Source organism: Falco biarmicus, chromosome 9 (genome assembly GCF_023638135.1).
Source record: "Falco biarmicus isolate bFalBia1 chromosome 9, bFalBia1.pri, whole genome shotgun sequence".
NCBI classification, from domain to species: Eukaryota; Metazoa; Chordata; class Aves; order Falconiformes; family Falconidae; genus Falco; species Falco biarmicus.
Window position 1 is genome coordinate 6,203,932 of NC_079296.1, and position 18,265 is coordinate 6,222,196.

The following is an 18,265-nucleotide window of genomic DNA, read 5'->3' on the forward strand; positions in this document are numbered from 1 at the left end:
GGTCCATGGAGAGGACCTGGGCACTGCTTTCAGGATGCACCTAAAGCTAAAAGGCAGCAATTAAAGAGGTGGAATTTTGTGCTAGAGCTGGTGCCCCCCTCTCCTGCCCCTTGGCACTGCTGGGAAGGACAGCCAGGGAAGGACAGCCAGCCTGGGAGGGACAGACCAGGGAAGGACAGCCAGCCAGGGCTGAAGCTGCTGACCCACACGCGGAGGCTGACACTACCCTCTGCTGGGGACCAAGCTTGGAGCATCTCTCTGCTAACGGGCTTCACTGCGTGCGCTTTTAGTACTTTCTGGCCTGAGAGGTGAGTAAATGCACTAGAAGGACAATAACAGAAGGAACATTATGCTTTTCCATCCCCAGATGTCTCAGTAACTAGATCCAAGGGGACTGGCAGGCAGCTGTGACCACTGGGCAGCCAGGCAGGCACTGCCGCCCGGGTCCTGTTGCAGAGTGCATGGCTGGGGAAGCAGCAGCTGTTTGGGAATGTAACAGAGCTGCTTGGGAACATCACAGCCCAGCATGGAATAGGCAAAACTAGTCATGGAAGGAAGGAAGGAAGGAAGGAGACAGACATAAATGCATAAAAATGTGCAAGGAGATCGACCTTACAAATCAACCAAAACATCCGTGGGACACGGGCACGTTTCACAGTAAAGTCTATTTTCTGTGATGTTTGGTGTTGCTGCTGGGAGAAGAGCCAACTCCCCAGCCAGCGCACACGGAGCAGCAGCCACCACGCTGCCTCTTTGGAGCAGCCATCTGAAAACATCCCCTAAATACAAGGGCCACACCGCCAAGAAATCCCCATTTCCAAGCCAGCCCGTGTCTATGGATTGCCATTGCCACCTTCTGGATTAGACCAAGTGTGCACCAGCTTGTCCCACGGACATCTGTCTCCAGCTGGAGCCAGGGTCCCCAGAGCAGGGGCTGTCACGGCTGCTGTCACAGCAGAGCTCGGGCACCACCGGCAGCTGTCAGCAGTTCCTTGTGCAGCCTATGTGCCATTTACATCACGCTCTTAGATACCGTGATCCCCTTTCACCAACTATTTTAGGAAACCTGTGCAAGTCACAACCCGGTAAACACACTGCTCCGCAGCAGCTCTCGCTGCTGGTCAGAAAGGGACAAATCACACTGCTGTTGAAGTATTAAACTCACATCCACTGGGTACAGACAATAATTCTCTGGCTCATCTATTGCTGTAAACACCTGATCTACCTGCCCTGACAACTGACAACTTGTACCCTGGAACAGTCATTGCAATTACCCTCTCACTAACGGCCCTACACTCCTGCCAGCAGAGATCAGGTCTTCTCCCCTGCCCCAGGCGTGCTGCCTCCCTGAGCAGGGAATGTGGGCTGTGCAACGGGAGAGCAGGAAAATTAACCTGGCACAGCTCGGTGCTGGCAGGAGGGATGAACTGGATTCTCTTCTTGCACTGGTGCAATGGGAGCCACAGATGCACTTTGTTTAACCGGGAAAAAGGTAGCACCTGAGGGTGCAGCTCCGCTGGAAAAGGGCTCTCCACCCGGGTGCCAAGCAGGTGGAGGCAGCACTTCCCTGGGCATTTCTCTGTGGAAGTGTCTCATTTATGGGGCCCGTGATGCCCCAGCTGTGCTGAACACAAACACCACCCTCTTCCCAAAACCATCACTGTGCTGCCGGGACAGCCGCGCCAGCAAGCCCTCCTCCACCGGGATTCACCCCAACAGCTCTCCCATCAAAATCCAGTGGTCCCGAGGCGTGTGCAGCCCTAAGGAGCTAAGCCAGGGAAAAGTCACCCAGGCCAGCCTCGTGCTGCAGCTGTGTCTCACAGCTGGCAGGGAAAGCAAAGCAGACACAGAGATTTCCCACTGGGGCTTCACCCCCTCCGTTCTGCTGCTGCTGCTTCTGAGGTTTATTTGGGAAGGGTCCTCTCGGATGGTCAGACGTCTCATGGAACCAGGGCGAAGGGTCCAGTGGATGGTCAGAGAGCTGTCAGCTTTCAGAGGTCTGCAGCCTCCAGCCCTTCTTGCTTTATCTCTGCAACAACCACAACCACTCCACTTACCGGCTGCGTCCGTTCCGCTCAGAGGTTGGTAACAGGACTGGTAATTTTTCAGAGAAGACCACGACACCTCACTCGTGCTAAAAACCTAAACCTGGTGGTTCCACTATAAATGATTTTGCATTTTCTTCTGCAGCTTCCACAAGGTGGGGCCAGGGCTAGCTCCTTGTGCAGATAAAGCAGCAAAGTCAGGACATTTCTGAGAATAAACATTTTAATAGTGTATTCATTCTTCTCTCTCCTTTTTTTTTTTTTTTTTTCTTTCTTCCCTCTTCTTTGTGTTTGCTCTAAACCTTCCGGGAGCAGGGAGTTGCAGCCAGCGTGGCATTAAATCACTGCGTCTTGTTTGTGCCCACGAAGGCCCGGCGGAACAGCAGAGTGGCTCTGCAACAGATCTAAGTGTATTGAGTCCCTAACAGGAGATTAGATGGCGCTGCATTCACAGGAGATAAGAAGATTGAGAGCTTAAATTTAGTATCATCAGAAAAAGAATAAGCCTCACAGCTCTCTTCAAAACGTATTTCTTACCACGCTTGCCAGGGGACAGTCAGGCTAAGGAAATGGACTGGAGCAGACGGTGAGGATGAGCAGAGGCGGAGGGGATGCTGCAGGGTCACACAGCCTGCTCTGTAGATGTCCTGGCGTGGCTGTCACAGTGGTGGTCGCATGAGGCTGTCAGCAGACCTAAGGGTGTCCCCTGCCTGCCTTAGCCCACAACGGGCTGTCACTGGGGTGGCTGGGACAAGCAGGGAGGGATAAAGGGCACCACGTGCCCCCCCAGCACAAATGGCTGCTACACCAGTCACCCACCAGAAAGGAGACTGGGCAGAAACACACTTTGCCTTGGCTGTAAACTGGGCTGGGACCCCCCAGCACCTTCAGCAGCAGGGAGAGCCACTCCTCCAAGGGCAGTGCTGGGCAGGGTAGGCAACAGCAGGCTCCCCCCGTTCAGCCCCCAGGCCCCCATGTACGATGCCATGGGCTCAGCACGCGCAGTGCTGGGCGCCCCTTTAAAACGCTCTGTGCGCCCTGTGCTGGCTGACACCTGTGGGACCCACGCACCCAGCATGGGGAGCCCCACTGCCATGGCCCGGACTGCTGCACCATCCCACTCGGGGTGCCCCGCTGCCATGGCTCAGACCCACACACAGCGTGGGGAGCCCCACTGCTGTGCCCCAGACCCACACAGCCATTGTGGGGAGCCACACAGCCACGTCCTGGACTCACACACCCATTGTGGGGAGCCCCACTGCTGTGCCCGAGACCCCACAACCCACCCAGGGAACCCACTACCATGCCCCAGACCCCAACACCCAGCATGGGGAGCCCCACTGCTGTGCCCCGGACCCACATACTCAGCACGGGGAGCCCCACAGCCATGCCCTGGTCCCCTGCACCCCACTCACGGTGCCCCACTGCCATGCCCCGGACCCACGCAGCCAACATGGGGAGTCCTGCTGCTGTGCCTGGGACCCCACAGCCCACCCAGGGAACCCCACTGCTGTGCCCCAGACCACTGCACCCCACTCAGGGTGCTCCAATGATGTGCCCCAGCCTCCCACACCCAGCGGGGGGAACCCCCCTGCCCTGCCCTGGCCCCATGCACCCATTGTGGGGAGCCCCCCTGCCGTGACCCAGACCCCACACCCAGTGTGGGAAGCCCCCCTGCTGTGTCCCGGACCCCACAGCCCACCCAGGGAACCCACTGCCGTGCCCCAGACCCCACACCCATCGCGGGGAGCCCCCCTGCCGTGGCCCGGCCCCCCGCACCCACTGTGGGGAGCCCCCCTGCTGTGTCCCGGACCCCCCACCCATCGCGGGGAGCCCCCCTGCCGTGGCCCGGCGCCCCCCGCCCCGCGGCCCCCCCCGGCGCCGGCCCTGGCTCCTCCCGCCGTGATGCGCTCGGGAGGCGCCTCCGCGGCTGCTCCGAGCGGCGCCGGGGCCGGGCCGGGCCGCGCAGCACGGTGGGGCCGAGCGGGGGCCGGGGGAGTGCCGGGGGGGCCGCGGGGGTGGGGTGGGGGGGTCCCCGGGGGGGCGCGCGGGGGCGGGGGGGGGGGGCGCAGAGAGCCCCGGGGGGCCGCGGGCGGGTGCGCGGGGCCGGTGGAAGGGCGCGGGGGGGGGGGGGGGGGGGGGGGGGGGCACGGCGCGGGGGAGGAGGGGCCCTCGCAGGGTAGGGACCCCCGCTGCCAGGCCTTGGGGTGACCCCCGCCGTGCCCCCCCGCCCGCAGGTTGAAGCCCCGCAGCCGTGCCGCGCGCACCCCAGTGGGTACCATCACCCGGCGGGAGGCAGCATCTTCTGCATCCCGGGGGCCCGCGAAGCCCCCGGCCGCCCCCCGGCCGCAGCGTGCGGCACAGGCGGGGCGCTCCTGCACGGGCCTGGGTGCTGGTGGCCTCTTCAGTCTGACCTCTCCGCTCTGCCCTACGGCTTCAGGGTCCGTTCTTCAGGGAAGCAAAACTCATCCAAGAGCCGCTCAGCCTGTCCTGCCCGGCTGTGGAGCAAGCCCACCGCCGCCAAGCAAGCCCACCACTGCTGCTCACACCTGCTGAGATACTTCATGGGCTCTCAACAAGCAGCTCGTGTGCACGTGGTCCCTCCGCAAGATGAAACACGGAGCGGCATCACCACTGGATAAGCTTTCCGAAGCCCTGGCTTGTTATTTAAGCAAGGCCGGGCTGCCCGTTGTGGTTTGTGGCTGTGCGTATCCCTGCTCCCTCTCCTGAGCTGTCCTTACGGCGACAGCGGCTCGTGTGTCCCCAGAGCCGTGCCCCTGCCCTGGGATGTTCCCCCTGGAGCTCGGAGCAGCAGCAGTCGACCTGGGCCGGCCCGAGGGGTGTCTGTCAGAGCTGCCTGGAAGGAGCTCTCGTCTTCGGAGCCATCCTGGAGCAGATGACTGACAAAGTAATGAACGGGAGGGTGCCCCTGCCCGAAAAAGCCTTGTCCGAGGGCTATGCACGGCTGCGGTACAGGGACACCTCTCTGCTCATCTGGCAGCAGCAGCAGCAGAAACTGGAGTCGGCCCCCCCCAACACTTACCTGAGCCGGAGTCGGAGTATGTGGTACTCACAGTACGGCAACGAAGCCATCCTGGTGCGGGACAAAAACAAGCTGGATGTCTCCAGGGACACGGGACAGTCGAAGTTTTGCGCCATTATGTAATTTCGGTGGGTTTGCATTAGAAATCTACACACGGAGACAAACCAGACTGGCAGCAGGCCGGGGGATATGGGTTGGCACCATCCTCCCAAGAGAGCTGCGGCTAAAGCAGCGTGTGCGGGATGGGCCAGCAAGGCTGCCCAAAGCGTGCGTTTGTTTTCACTGTTGGTAGCGTCAGATTTTGCATGTCATTGAGTGTGTGTAACGAAAACAGTCTCACTCGGGAACTCATGAGCCTGTGTTCGCTGTCTAGCATCTTGGCAGGGTCTGTGCTGGACCATGTGTTGCTTGTAAGTGGCTTGTGCACCATGAGAAACACCCGCTGTTAACTCGGGAGCCATCCCCAGCAGGCACTTTCACTTGCGAGTCCTCACGCGTTGCCAAAGCTCTGTGAATGCTGGCGGCAGGGAGGCGAGCGCAGATCCGCTTCCATCCAGGCGAAAATTTTAGGAAGTTGACCTGCAAAACTACCTGGCCATTAGTTGTTGTGCTTGCCCCATCTCCCTTTAATTACTGCCCCGCAAGCGGTCTCTTGCAACCAAAGCCATTTGTTGCGGGGGGGGGAGGAAAGAGGGAAAGAATGTGTTGAGAGTTTATAGAGTCTGGAATTCGGCAGTTTCACCCTGTGCCAAGCAAAGGGCCCTCTCTGATGCCACAGTTTGGTATGGTGGCAGTAAGAGAGGACTTCTGGCGTCGGTGGAGCTGGCTCCCTTTCCGTGCTTTGGGAACAGATCACCAAGTCAACCGCCTGAAAGGGGGGGAGAGGCCCAGGAAAGCAACAGGAAGCAAGCTACTGTAAATACACACATCTCCTACCGCAGGACCTACCTGCCCCCAGAGATCACTGGCAGAAGCACGCAGTCCCCTGAAGTTTGCTTTGCATTCAAGTTTTAATGCATGCAGTAGGTTGGAAGGGTTTATTTTCTAATTCGGGTTGGATAGGAGATGTTGTGCATGTGTTCTAAAAGTTGCGTCTTCGAGCGTTTGTTTCCACTAACTGAAGGATTTTAGGAGGGAAAAAATACTAGAATTGCATTTCTTGGGAATAGAGACTGCTTTCAGGCTGCTTCCGTTAGGAGCTGAATCCCTAACTTGCTCAAGGCAAGATCAAGCTGAGAAACTCGACCCAGCAAGCACCTAAACCTTTATTAAAAACCAAGCAGTACCTCTTCCAGGGGTGCTAATTAGGTGCCCAGGGTTTGGCATTCAAGTATAACATTTGGCTTAAGTTATAGGCTCCCTCTGTGCCCTGCCTGGGACATCCTCTCAGCCTGCGTGCCTGATCCAGCAGCACTTGGGTACGGGCTTAACTTCAAGCAAATCAGTATTTGACGTTGACTTCAGTGAGGGTTATTTGCCTGTCTAAAATTAGGCACAGTCATTACTTCTGTTTATCTGAAACCTCCTTTGCATATTTCAAGCACTTTATTTTTATTTTTTTTTTTAATACAGCAAAGAAGAATCTTGTCCGCCCTTCCTGTGTGGGTTAAATGCTGCACTCAGTGTGCTGAGCAGAACATACCTGTTCTAACGTGAGATTGTAGATGTTTGAGGTACTCAGCCCTGATCCGTAGCACGTGTATGCACTGCAAACTATAGGCAGCTCATTTATTTTTTTTAAATACTATTTATGCATGCGTTGATGTTTGGTACCTTACATGTGTGCTCGTAAAACTAAACCTGCTGATGGACCTCAGTGCTTTGCCGACCTGCGCATTGCTCTGCATGCTCAAACAGTCCTACTGGATCTTGCCAGGACTAGCTCTGGATGAGAAGGGGTTTGGTGAATAAATGTTTTTCAGCTGAGGGGGGAAAAAAAAAAAAAAAGCATTCCATGAGCTTCCCAAAAGGAGCAGGATGCAGAATGCTGGCAGCAGCAGTGCTCCTGCACTGAGCTGCTGGTGAATGCAGAGCATCGCCTGGGGTGTGCGAGCCACCGAGGCCCCCAGGTCGGCGAGTGAACTGATGGTTATCGATGGAGATGGGCAGGAGATGGTCTGAGAGCTCCCCTAGAAGAATCTGCAGGTGGAAGAGACCTGGAGAGGCAGGAGAGGGGTGTTCAGGGCCTTTCCAGCAGCCCAGGGGAACATGCAAACTCTGGGAGTTTAAGGAACAGCACATCCCCAAAACCAGCTGTTCACTTTCTTTTCTTATAGAAAAAAAAACCCCACCCGTGAATTTATTTTTTTTTTTTATTTCAGTAAGAAATTTGATTATCTTGGGTATAATCAGTCTTTTTGTTTATGTGGCTGGTAAACCAAAATTCAGTTATTTGAAGAGCAGTCATTGGACTACACAAAAATAAAAACTTAAAATACAATGCATAAATTCTTCCAGGATTGAGGCTGGATATGACAGTGCAAGGAAGAACGTGACTTGTTCTTCCCTCTCTCTGTGAACAGGACCGTATTTTCCGTATCTGTCTGTCCTTATTAGTCACAGCAGGTTTGTGGAGTGGCTGCTGTAAGCGAGCATTTCTGTAAGCCGGTTGTGTAGTGTTGATGCACTTGTTTAAAATGCTGTTGTAGCCTCTTTGATAAAGTGCATTAAAATGATTTGAATGCATCATCGGGAGCAGCTGTTTTCCTTCTGCATGTTAATCACTTTGGCACATGTGAGGATTACTGCTATTGGCACTCCCAGTCCTCGCCCAGGCAGAAGAGGGAAAACTCCAGACAGGCAGTTCCTCCCCGTTGGGAATTACCTTAGTTACTGGTGGGGCTGGGGGTCACCTCCCTCTCCAAAGTCACTCCGCTTCTCCTGTGGAGACGGGCCACGTGCAGGGGTGGCTCCTCCAGGTTCCCAAGCCTGGCAGCCGTTGTTGCATCCGAGCGGTGCGCTGGGGGATGAGGACAGCCCCTGGGTGTCACACGTGCAATAATCCATACACACACCAGCGTGAGCCAAACCTCAGCTGTGTTCTGCCTGTCCGCAACCGCCTCCAGCTCTGTAAGCAGCAGCACCTAGAAATAACTCGCTAGTAAATGCTGAAGGAAACATCCTCCGGTGGAGCAGCTGTCTCACAGGAGATTTTTAGAGGATAGGTTGAACAAGCGTTTCCTTTGGGAGTATCGTTGATCCAACACACAGCTACGCCGATCCAACAGCTAAGCAAAACAGGTTTGCTGAAACCTTGGAGAAATCAGGGCTTTTAAACCCAGTGAGCAGGAACAGGGTTAGAGAAAGATTAACCCTGGGCAAGCCCGGCTGCCGTAACCCTTACCTTACACATAAACCAGCAGGCACGCATCTGAGACACTGAACAGCAAACCCAACCTGGATCCCCTCTAGTGACCAAAATAGATTTTGCCACGGTTCAGTCACCCCAAGACCGTGCTGTGACTGTGACCGGCTACTTTAAGCCCCCCCTTTCCCCGCCGTGTCTTCCACATCCCAGCCACCCTGGGCTCGCGGACCTGCGGGGCCAGCGCTGGCTGGTAGACCAGGAGCCAGGGCCACCAGTGCCGGTGACAATGTCCCTCGGGTTCCTTCAGGTCCTGGTGGCTTGAAAGTAGTCAGCATTAAACGTGGGTGAAGTCCCCAGCTCCTCTTTTTTACCTGAACTTACCTCCATCAGGTGCAATTCTCACATCAGCTGAGAGCCCTTCAGGCTGTGGGCACCTAGGAAGAGTGAAGGTCCTTCCTTGGCTGCCCTGGGACATTAAAGCAGCCCAAGTGTTTCCCTCACCAACTGAAAGGTCTACCCAGAGCACCTCTATACCAGGTGCTGAACTGCGATCTGGGAGACCCTTGGCCAAGCTGGCAGTGCCCCAGGCTTGCCCCCTGCTCTGAAGGCAGCTTTCCCCGTTAGCATGGCACTCCATGTGGCTGGAGTTGCAAAATTACTTCCAAATTCTTTCCAGACTCATGACACTAGGACTAAATCTATTTCTGTTTCTCCCTTAGCAATGCTACTCAACTGACTGCTCGATCAAAGCCCTACAGGTTCTCAACTGGAGCAAGTGCAACACCTGAAAAAGGAGATGAGGAAAAAGAAAAGGAGAGGTGAGGGGAAAAGATGGGATCAAACTGCACACACAAAACAATTTTTCTTTTTATTATGAAAACAAAACAAATGCCCCAGGACCAGGGTCCGTGATTACCAGTAACATCAAAGATTACTTTCTAACTTTTTTTTTTTAAATTCTGTTGTGTTTGAGGCCAGCAATTTGCAATAAACAAGCTAAACTACTTACATTGACTCATTTCTTTTCAGTAACTGACATTTACAGGAATATACTAGAAATGGCACTAAAAAGTTTTAAGAAAAGGAGTTACGGTAAATTTGCATGCACATCATACAGAAAAGTAACAATTTTTTTAAATATTAAAAAAAAAACCAAAAACCCAAAACAAAAATACAACAACAAATCTTTCTGGATTGGTTATGCCAGTAACGGGGGTAAGTTGTAAGTGGCCCATGTCAAGTCCTAGCCGGTGGTTTATTTATTTTTAAAAATGACATTTAAAAAGATATGCAAATACCATTTCTTTAAAAAAACACATCTCATTGTTTTACAAGCAAGATAATGTTGCTAGTGTAATGAATCCTCACCCTAAATTTATCTTCAGCAATACAGAGCCTGCCCACAGTTAGCCCTAGTGGTAACTGCTCACGTTTAAGAATACGTCTTTTTAAAATCCAGTACTAAAAAGGTTGTGGTTTTATTTTGTCATGCCCCGATCCCTTCCCCCTAGCTCCAACCCCAACGTTAAAAAACATCATTCCTTTCAAAACAAGGAAAAAATTAAAAAACTGGTCTAAGAGTCCCCAAAACAGAGAAAGAACTAGATTAGGTAACTGCAGTCTGCTTCTACCACATAGAGAACATGGAAAGAGACCTCACTGGGTAACTAATTTGTAGATAAGACACTCACACACGTGCTTGTGTATGTGTGTGTGGGGGTGCGTGCACCTATTATACACACACACACGAACAACAGTTACATAGTCCTGAAATATCAGTTCTACAGTTACAAACCCTGTCGGTAGGAAAGTTTAAAATCACATCAATACAAAACTGAAATGATTTCGTATAGACAACATTTGGTTAGCAGGAAACTGTTGTAGGCAACAGCTTCCTTTAGTAGGTGGATCGGGGCCTGAGCCCGCGGGATGTGGATTTCCCGCTGGTCCCACTGAGCCTACATCTGATGGTACGCCAACAAACAGGCTGACCTTACAATCAGATAGAGTTTAACAAAGTTTTTAAAGGTGCAGTAATGCTGGTTGATTGATAACAGGTCTGGTCAGGTATTGTTTTGTCAAAACAGGAATTTGTCAGAAAAAACAGCTTCAATAAAACTATTTGTGTGTATGCATACATATGAAATCATACTGATTTCAGTGACATTTCTCCTGGAAAACAAAGTTAAACTTTGTTCGTTCAAGAAAAATTCTACCATAAAAATTTCAATTTTTTTTAATTCTTAAGTTTTAAAAAAAAGTGTTATTTCAAATGTTGTACGTTTGATCACTGTCAAGTTATTTCATGACATCCGTACTGGCATGTCATGCAATACAAACTCAGTTAAATACATGCTCTGTTGTTTCCGTTTCTAACTCATTAAGGGCTGCTGCTACTTACTATGGACTGAAAACATCTCTTCTTTCCTGGAGACACTCTGATCTGGAGATACAAGAGGCACCACTACTGACATGTCGGGAGATAATGAGCACTACAAACAACACGAAAATGAAAAAGTGTAAGAACAACATTTTCAAATGAAGAGTCACCAGTTTCTTTCCTGAAATGAAGGTCATGCCAAAATGGATTTCTCCTGTGAACTGCCATTCCACAGGGAACACCTTCCTTTCCATGAAAACAAAGTTTCCCAACTAAATGGTAGCCCAAGTCGCAGCTGGGTATATCAAAGATATGCAGGTGGTTCTTCACATTCCTTGGTGGCTTTGGTTGCTGGTTTTCCTTGCAAATCCCCAAGCTAGGACAGGTTTGCCAACTAAAATAGAGATCCTCCTCCAGTGCTGCCAACAGTCTCAGGCCAGGCCCCCTTCCATCACTTCACAGTAGGTCCCCCAACCCTTTGCCTCTAACCTTCCCACTGACTGCAGTGCGACCGAGCTATGTGTCCTAGAGGAACATCTGTACCCTGGCTGTGCTCAGCGGGGTCGTCCCCAACGTTGGGGGACAGCAGCATGCTGCAGAGCCAGGTCCCCAGGCTTTACACGGCAGCGATGCTGGCCAGAGCGGCTGCTGTTGCCTCCGACACCAGCTGTGGGTTGTTCTCCGCATGGGAGCAACCACCACGTTACATCGGTGGCACAGGTCAGGTTAATGCACGCAGGAAAATGTTTCAAGCAGGGAAAACTGGGAGCTTGTTTATACGAGTCGTCAGGGTATTGAATGGGTTGCAATTATTTTAATTAAAATACTAGTTGGTTTTGACAATGCAAGTCTCAGACAATAGGAAAAGCACAGATGAAACCCAACCCCATTAAAAAAACCTAAGCTCTTAATTAGGTGTATATTACATTTCCTCATAGTAAATTCTGAAAATATATTACTAAGGATCTGTCTAGGGGAAGATATTTTTTTTTTAAGGGTAGAATTAAAAAAAGTACAGGAACTAAAAATAACTCCACTGTTAAAAGAAACAAAAAAAAAATAATGTCAGTAAGAATCAGAATGCTTTAGTTCATCCACTTTCAAATACTGTGGGAAACTAGCTGCAAAGACTCGAGAGCCTCCTGCCACCGGGCCGAGCACCTTGGTGACTGCAACTGAACCAAAGATGCCCAGCAACTTCCAGGAGGGCACCACAGCATTGCGCTCGCAGCCCTTTGCAAAAAAAAGTGGGAATTCTTGTCTACAGCAAACTGTGGAGAGTGTTACTGCCGCCACACAGATAAACGTGGACAGAAGCAGATCAGCTGTACAAGACACACATCTGAACGCTTGAAATGCTGATCTTTGAAAGACAGATTTTTTTATTTTTTTTTAAGACAGCTGTGTGAGTGTCCAGCTAATAAAACCTCAGTCGATGGGCGATCAGTGACTGGCAGTGGAATGTGGATGCAGCCAGAAGTGCAAACCATGCAGTGCTAGTAACGGGCTGGCCCTGTGCTTCCCCAGCTTTCCAGCAAAAGGAGATCAGCCAGATGCCACACCGCCCGGCAGGCCAACTCCTAGCTCTCGGAGGCTGAGTGTACAATGAAAATTGTGTGCTGGGGCTGAGAAGTCCTCCAGGGCCACTCACCTCTGTGAAAACTAACGGCTGGTGCAGTCTGCACCATGGGGCCTCTGGCAAACCACTAATAGAGCCCACAGCAGGGTGAATTTTAGGGCTACCCCACAGCAGAGAGGCAAGCCTTAGGCGCTGGTGCTGGGAGAAGGAAAGGCATAACTTTCTGTTGAACTCTGTATATTTTTTTCTTTACAATAAAACGTTAAGAATTTACAATAAATTTCTGCCCCTCAGATTACAAATCTTATATAATTATAGAACTGGTGTTTTCCTAAAATGAGAGTAAAAGAGAAAACCCCACTGTTCTACAAAAAAAAAAAAAAAAAAAGAGGAGGAAAAAGACCTCTGGAAATATTAGAGAAAATAATAATGTGCTGCATCAAGAAATTGTTATCTACCTGTATGTCTCCAAAAACTGTACAAAACAGGAGTTAAAAAAAAAAAAAAAAAGAGGGCTGGGATGAGAAGAGAAAGAAGAGAGAAAACAAATCAAAATATGAACACACCAAACATGACAGAGCACCAGACACACAGTAGACTGGACTGTAGCACCTGTAGGTATAAAGTCCAATGTATTTAAATAAAATCTCAGATGTTTATTTGCTTTGTTGTTGTTGTTTGTTTTTTCAATCTAGTTCAAACCACATCAAAAATCTGCATTTCTGCTGGTCTGCATAATGCAGCTTTGCTTTTGTTTTTTTATTACATTTTAAATGACCAATGGTGTTTAATAAATAAAGTACTTACGTATATACATGAAATTAGGGACAGTGAAAACAGAGTGTATTGCAGCAGTGCAGGTCAAAACATTAGGCTGGACTGAAAAAATTGCAAGCCTTAAAAATTGTCTCTTTTTTTTTTTTTCCTCCCTCCCCTCTTTTTTCTTTTTATTGAGGTAAGCATTTTAGTGCCTGGAAACCTGCACCCTGCATGACACAGAAGTAGCATTCCCTTCCTAGGAGCTTGCTACTGAAACAATGAGGAAAAAAAGAAAAAAAAAAAAAGAACATCAAAACCCAAAGAACCCCCAACCATACACAACAACATCCCTCCTCTCCAATTCCCCTGCCAGCTCAGCCTCAGCTGGAGCTCACGTGCTCCTTTATTTTAAGCCCAGACTGAGGTGTTTGTCATGGAGAAAATACTTAAGCATGTGTCTAATAATGAGCATATGACTTGCCTTGGTCACTCTGCAGGGATCACTCTGAGGTCCAGCTGAGACCTTTCAGCCAAAAAATCTGTTTTCAATTAAATGAACGCTTTCATAGAGAGTGTCCATTTCCTGGAAATCATCTTTTTCATGTCAAAAATAACATTCCCAAGAAACTTGAGTGTCCCTTGCTCCCTTCTTCTCAACGCATCCCCAAGGAAAATGAAAATTTTCAGTGGAAAAACAAGAAATGCAACTACTTATAATGCTCATGTGCTTAAAGTTAAATTCATGCTTAAATACCTTCCTGAACAGGTGCCTATGCCTCTACCAAGATTTAAAAAAAGCATGTTAGCAATCCACAGTGCAGGAGAATTTTTTTGTTTTGTTTTTATGTAAAAAGATGATAGCATCTGACATTTCGATCACACTGTAGACTTCGAGATTAAGAATACTAGTGCTAATAACAAATACACCAACTAGTTCAAAAGCTAACATCTTTCAGATACAGTACCATTTTACAGAGATTTCTTTAAAAAAAGGGAGGTTTTTATCCTGTGTGAGCCAGGCAGGCCTATTAAAAGAGAACATTCTGGGGAGAGGGAAGGGGTGGGAGGGAAATGTACTACAAACCTTGCAGAACTTCCTATTTATCTCCTGCTAAGAGTTCAAAGTTCTTCCATTTTCAACCAATCTTCTTCAGTGAAAATGTATTTTAGAGACTTTATGCAAAGGGAACTATTTGTCATAAAGTCTAGTCACACACACGCACAAACATCTTTGACCTATTAAAAGAGCGCCCCCCCAAAAAATGGAAGATACCTTTTGTAACACTGAATTAAAAAATAAAAAAAGTCAGAGAAAGAGAGATGGGAAAAAAAAACCTGACCACTGTGGAACAAGAGCAGTATATTAAGGAGAGAAAAGAACACTGCAGAGCATCAGTGAGGGTGATGTCCGTTTTGTGTTTTGTGTGTAAGTGTCCGTAACTCATTCCGAATCGCTGCTGTCTGAGCTGGAACCACTGGAGCTGCTGCTCCCAGACTCAGAGGAGCTGCTGCTGCTGAGCCGGGAAGGGCCTCCGGGGGGAGCCGAGCCAGATTTCTCTGCAGGGAAGAAGGCAGCGACGTGGTTACTTGCAAGGAACTGAATCCGACAAGCTTCGCCCACAGCCTTCACCCTCCACCGCTTCGTTCACAACTTCATTTTTCCTGGGCAGCTTATTTACCCACCGCCTTCGCTTGCTGCAACAAGGCCTATCCTGACAGCGGATGGCAAGGTTCCTCAGGCTGCAGATGACCACAGAAGTCTCGGATCAGCAGAGGAGCCCTATGGGAGGGCAGTATCCCCTTCAGCCCTATGCTGCTCACAGCCAGGCAGCGCGGAGCACCTGGAGAGCTGTGTGCGCAGCCTCGTGTGCTTCAGCACAACCTCCAAACACAAGAAAACCCCGCCTGACTTGTGGGAAGCCAGAAGCAGCTTAGTTTGTGCTGGAAGAACCTTTTGTACCATCTTTCACACTACTACACTACGTGGGGGGTTGGGTTTTTTTTTAAATCCCACAATAGAGAAAAATCATCCGTTAGATGCTCTGTGGTACAGGCCTGTACACACAGTCCCGTACAGGCTAACACAGAGAAGATCCTCCTCCCTCTAAAAGATGAATTGCTGCCAAGATACCACACGTTTACCATCCAGGAGAGCTTCCACCTGGACAGGGACCAAAGCAGCCTGCACAGAGCAGCTCAGTGCCCAGCAGTAACTCGCTGTGCCCCAGCACTACTGGCCAACTAGGGTTAGCTGTCAGAGGTAAACCCAAGGCTACAAAGCAGCAGTAGCTTTGCCTCAGTGAAGAAATCTATCTACATACACAACTTTCGGGGCATTGTCAGCACCTTAAAACCAAAGCCGTTACCTTTCTTTGCAGGTTTCTTGTTGTTGTTTAGCTGCCCACTGACGTCCTGTAACCGTTTTTCTAGTTCTTTCTTCTTTTCCTGAGCTAATTCTTCTTTTGACTTTGCTGCTTGCTTTTTTCCACTTGCAGCTGTGGAGGAGGAACGCACAATTTCTGAAACTGCATGGTTGCAGGCGAAAAAGAGTGGACATCACTATTTTACAGGGCATGTAAATCTGTGCAACCACTCTGCAGTGACACCGCTAAGATCAAGTGGCCACACAGCAACTACACATCCCAGAGAGAGGACAACATATGAAGTTGGCTAGATCATCCAATCACCATCATCCTGGAACATGCACTTTTCAAGAGATCCTCTGGAAAGTATTTTAGAAGATAAGAAAAATCCATGTAATAACCTTGTAGTTACAGGTTACTTACCAGCCAGTTATATGGTCAATAGTTACACATTTGTAATTACAGAATTGTTACATGGGTTTTCTGCCCTGTAAAATAAAGTGTCCCATTAAAGGTTGTCACAAGTAAGCATCGGCCACTAACACTTAAGATACCTCACACAAAAAATCTACTGTGTTTTATGTTGCTTTAAATATAAAGCAAAACAAAAAGGACAAATTAAAAGCCAACTGAGGCAAAGGCTGGCAGACAACAGGAATGTAGCTGCATCGGTTCGATGGAAATGGTGAGAAGTACCGGCAATACTCATATTTTTGAGCAGAAGAAATACTCCTCCAAAGGAGCAATTGAACACAGGTGTTGGCCAGTATCAGAAGCACAAGACAGGGGCCAGATATTTTGCCTGATCCAGCAAGGAAATACTTACATCTCTGTGCCCTGTTTTAAAGCAGTAATTTTTTAAAAAAGAAAGCTGGAAAGCAGAGTCCTGAGAGGGTGTGCCCCTGAACACTAAGCATGGCAAGAGAGAGCAGACAGCACAAGAGTCCGGCTGGTGTCAGGTATGCCAGCCAGCCCAGGGCGTACCAGTCTCAGAGGAACAGACATCTGAGATTATCTGCGTTATTCCATGCTGTGGTTGCAAAACCAAAGGATGCTTCTTGTTCCTAACCACTCTGGAAAAATCTTTTCCTGAGCTATTCCAACAGTGAAGGACTCAGGGTGGGTGTGGGGGAAATAATAATAAAAAAAACACCTAATCAAAGTGGGGTATTAAAAAGCAAAAAGGGTCAAAGTCTGAGCTTTGCTTAGGCCTACCTGAAAATCCTGTGGTGAAGAAATGGAGGTGCTGTGCAAGAGTTGTGAGTAGCTACTGTGCTATAGTCTTAACAGGACAACTCCCTCTTAACCGACAAGCAGGCGGACAGAGCCAGGACCACTTCAGGTAAGTGATCCTACTGCTATTCAGCTGGAGCTAAATCTCAAGGGGCCGCAACAATTCACCCTCTGTGGATGAGGCACAGAGAAAAGTCTGTCCCATACTGAACCGCACACTTGGCAGCACATTAACATTAATCCTCTGATCTGGGAGAAAGTGAGGGTAATATGGCGATCAGACCGTGTAGGAAAAGCAGTTTTGGGGTGAATATACAACTCAGACACACCCAGAATCCACAGGTTACTCAGGTAACTTTACTCAAGTCATTTATTCCCTTGGTCTTCTGGATCCCAACCATGCTTTGTTTCCTTCCTAATCAGATGCTAAACTATCCAGACTAAGAAACTGATCCTTCCAGATGTGAACACATAACACATAACACAATGGAGACCGAAACCTTTACAGTGCTTTCTAGGTAAGTAATAAAGGCCTCGTACAGATTCTGTAGAGGAACAATAGTCCTCCAGGTCTCCACAGCATATCATGGGAAGAATGAACAGGAAAAAAAAAAATAATTCAAAAGCTTCTGTACATTTTCTTGTGAGAAAAGAATCTCTAAAAATCCCTGTCATCACATACCCAACAGCTGGATAAAAGAATCCCAACACACATGCCCTGACTTCAAAGCTGAGCTCAAGAGCTGGTGGGGTAACATGTCCCCAGGAGGTAACTTACAAAATGGTTTCCTTTGTTTTTTCTGTAAACAAGATTTCACGTATCTCTCCAGTTCTCGTAAAGTTGTGGGCTTCAATGTTTCAAAATCTATTTCTATCTCATCAGGATTGGAGTCTCTGAGGGAAGGTTCCCGTGACTGGATGATGTGCACCACCCTGCCCAGCTTCTCCCCAGGCAGGCGGTTGATGTCCAAGCTGAGCTGCCGTTTCTCATCATAGGTCATGGGCAGACCTTCCTCCTCCTCATCTGAATCGTAGGTTGCAGATGCCTGTTTGCCTCCCTTCTTGGGCTGCCTGGGTGGGTTGGCAAGCATGGAAACACTCATGGGTATAGAGAAGCAATTAACTTTTTTTTTTCTACCCCCCTTGTAACAACCACCCCAATGTTCTTGGCTTTGAACCTCTAAGCCAGATGGCTTGAACAGCACCACAGCTTCTGAAGTTCAGAAATCTGAGATCAGCTGTTTTACTCCCATTATATTTTCTCCCTGTGAGGCATGACAACAGGCCCATGTAGCAGCAGGGGGGCAGCAATGAAATGGCATGTTCTTGCTGGCTGCACAAAAGGCAAAAAGCAAAACCTTATCTGAGAGTAGTCAGGCAGGGATTTTAAGAGAGTTGGACAGTGGAAATGATGGCTCCACTGCCAGCTCTAACTTAAAGACTCCCTGGAGTTGTCTGGGAACGGGGGGGCACTATTCAACAGGAAATTAACTGCTCTGACAACTGCACTTCACCAGGAATTCAGTGGGGATGGGAGGGACAGAAAAAACTGGGCT

General features: G+C 49.4%; 2 protein-coding genes across 5 annotated transcripts in view; one reads left to right on the forward strand and one right to left on the reverse strand.

The window, feature by feature from the left end:
- Positions 1-3,945: 3,945 nt before the first annotated feature.
- On the forward strand, positions 3,946-9,001 carry BRD3OS (BRD3 opposite strand). Of its 2 annotated transcripts, none has more exons than XM_056351461.1 (2): positions 3,946-4,018; positions 4,283-9,001. In XM_056351461.1, exon 2 carries the CDS (start codon positions 4,942-4,944, stop codon positions 5,209-5,211), a length of 270 nt encoding a protein of 89 aa, XP_056207436.1. In that variant the 5' UTR covers positions 3,946-4,018; positions 4,283-4,941; the 3' UTR covers positions 5,212-9,001. The 2 variants fall into 2 exon arrangements, with proteins under 2 accessions (XP_056207436.1, XP_056207437.1); XM_056351462.1 differs by having other exon boundaries at positions 3,961-4,018; positions 4,486-9,001.
- Positions 9,002-9,238: 237 nt separating this feature from the next.
- BRD3 (bromodomain containing 3) overlaps positions 9,239-18,265 on the reverse strand; it is a 42,550-nt gene continuing 33,523 nt past the window's right edge. For 2 of the 3 annotated variants that reach the window (XM_056351458.1, XM_056351459.1), the window contains 3 exons: positions 17,488-17,780; positions 15,480-15,608; positions 9,239-14,670 (listed from right to left, as the gene is read on the reverse strand). In XM_056351458.1, the coding sequence (XP_056207433.1) occupies positions 14,555-14,670; positions 15,480-15,608; positions 17,488-17,780 (538 nt within the window). In that variant the 3' untranslated portion in view covers positions 9,239-14,554. Of the gene's footprint in view, positions 14,671-15,479; positions 15,609-15,899; positions 15,965-17,487; positions 17,781-18,265 lie in introns of those variants that run through there. The other variant, XM_056351460.1, reaches the window with a different exon arrangement.

Excerpts from the sequence above, each read along its gene's own strand:
- BRD3OS (XM_056351461.1), top strand. The coding sequence starts at position 4,942 with ATGACTGACAAAGTAATGAACGGGAGGGTGCCCCTGCCCGAAAAAGCC.